The 2,340-nt window shown below is 45.1% G+C and overlaps 1 protein-coding gene across 1 annotated transcript in view; it reads left to right on the forward strand.

The window, feature by feature from the left end:
* Positions 1-2,340, forward strand: part of LOC106811480 (pre-mRNA-splicing factor ISY1 homolog) — a 16,905-nt gene that overhangs the window by 1,926 nt on the left and 12,639 nt on the right. Inside the window, exons 3-6 of the mRNA XM_014815117.1 lie at positions 390-444; positions 657-765; positions 976-1,150; positions 1,685-1,863. Of these exons, the coding sequence (XP_014670603.1) occupies positions 390-444; positions 657-765; positions 976-1,150; positions 1,685-1,863 (518 nt within the window). The remainder of the gene's footprint in view (positions 1-389; positions 445-656; positions 766-975; positions 1,151-1,684; positions 1,864-2,340) is intronic.

Here is a 2,340-nt window from a genome sequence, read left to right on the forward strand (position 1 = left end):
GCAGTTTGATTTCACCGCGTACTAGTATTTTGTCGCTCTGATGGCAGTTAATTTCAAGCAAGTTGATGTTTTTTGTGGCTTTGTTGATTTTGCCTTGTACTGGAATTGTCTGTTTCATTGCTATGACAAGACTTGAAGTACAAAAATTTCGCCTCATATGCTCTGAAAATGCATAAAAAGGAGTCTGATTTTTAAAAATTTTCTGGTGGAGGTCCCCCCGACCCCCCACCGGTTCCTTCGCACCTGCGGTCCTCGCGCACGAAGCGGCGGCGCAGCCCCCGCTTCAGTTGCCCCTAACAAAATCTCAAAGTGCCCTTTCCCACCTGCACCCCCCTAGACAAAATCCTGCATCCGCCCCTGTGTATTGTAATATTATTTCCATTTAACAGGACGGCCCTGGCACGGTGGAGAGATGCCCAGTTAGCCGAAGCAAGAGGTGAAAAGGTATTCATCAATTTATAGGGCTTTATTCACTAATAATTTAGCATTTGTGTATCACGTGGAATCTACATTATTAATGTAAAGCACCACTTACTGCAAGAGTACACGAGTGAACTTAAAATGTAATAAATATTGGTGTAAGTGCATTAATTACTTTGATCATGTATATATATATATAAATGTATATATATATATAAATACTTGTGTTATTGTAGGAGAGACGGCCATTCATTGCCTCAGACTGTGACGAACTTCCTAAAGCGGAGAAATGGCGCCGCCAAATCATAGGAGAGATCTCGCGCAAAGTCGCGCAAATTCAGAATGGTATTCATGTTTGTGTATTTCGTAAGTTTGCTCGGAAGCAAGCTAGATGGGGAGGGAAAGAAATAGAAAGAGAGAGAGAGAGAAAGAGAGAGAGAGAGAGAGAGAGCAAGACAGGGAGAGAGAGAGAGAGAGAAGTAAGAGTGAGGAGTTACTCATCTAATGCGCACCCATCCTGCATTTGTAACAGATGTCCATTTGTTTTTCCGACAGCCGGTCTGGGAGAGTTCCGGATTCGTGACCTCAACGACGAAATCAACAAGCTGCTGCGGGAGAAAGGTCACTGGGAGGCGCACATTCGCGAACTAGGGGGCGCTGATTATGCACGTATCGGCCCCAAGATGCTAGACCAGGAGGGCAAGGAGGTTCCTGGGAACCGTGGCTACAAGTAAGTCTCCGTTTCCTCCCGTCTTCCCATTCCTGGCTAGGCGTTCCATCCCAGAGAAGTATTAGCTTGTGTGTAGACCACGTTCAGCATGTTTCATGGCAACGTCAGTTTGATGTGGGTGTGCAGAGTGCACCGTGTGGTATCCCTGCACGTTGTTACACACCCACACACACGCGTACGCACGCATGCACGCACACTTTGATACACTTCAAAGTGACAGCAATCCCTTGAAACTACGCATGCACGCAGACACACACACACACACACACACGCACGCACGCACACACACACACACCCACACACACACACACACAAAATACACACCTTTCCCACAGATATTAGGCCCTACAAAGAATTTCAACTAAGTAGTAAAGAAAAAATCCCTTTTTTTGCAAAAGAAAACAAGAAGGAACATAAATCCAATTTTAATTGGATCACACACGAACGAAATCCACCTTGAGAACAAAATGTTCTTTATACGGTCAATAATAATGTTATGCGCCACTAGATGTCACCGCGTGTATCCTGTGGCAGGTATTTCGGTGCAGCGAAGGAGCTGCCGGGCGTCCGGGAGCTGTTTGAGCAGGAGCCGCCGAAGCAGCCGCGCAAGACGCGCGCAGAGCTCATGAAGAACATCGACGCAGACTACTACGGTTACCGTGACGATGACGACGGCATCCTCATCCCGCTCGAGAGGCAGAGAGAAGAGGAAGGTTCGTGCGGCAGACGGCGTCGTCTCGTTTTCTTCCTCCTATCTTATATATTTGATCGTCGGCGTGGCCATCATCGCTGTCACTGTTTCCACCATTGTCATTTGTCATCATTGTCACTGCCATTGATATTAGACTCTAATAATTAGAGGATATAAATCAGTATAGGATTCGGGGAAAAGTTGCTGGGAATGCAGGATCTATATTCCCATTTCCTATGTTAATAATTCTTGCTATCCAAATTTGAACAATTCGGTAGGGTTAAAGAATTACTAAATTCACGAACACTAGTGCTTACCCACTATCAATACTAGTGCCACGGACACATTAGCTACCAGCAGAGAATTTTGCTGGTTTATGTTATCCGATCAGGAGTTTATGATATAGGTCTATATTATCAGGAGTAGATAATAGGGAGGAGTGTGACATCAATAAACAAGGGAAATTCGTCATTTACTAGCCTTATAATACCTACGATTT

The sequence above is a fragment of the Priapulus caudatus genome, unplaced genomic scaffold (assembly GCF_000485595.1).
Source record: "Priapulus caudatus unplaced genomic scaffold, Priapulus_caudatus-5.0.1 Scaffold543, whole genome shotgun sequence".
NCBI lineage: Eukaryota > Metazoa > Priapulida > Priapulimorpha > Priapulimorphida > Priapulidae > Priapulus > Priapulus caudatus.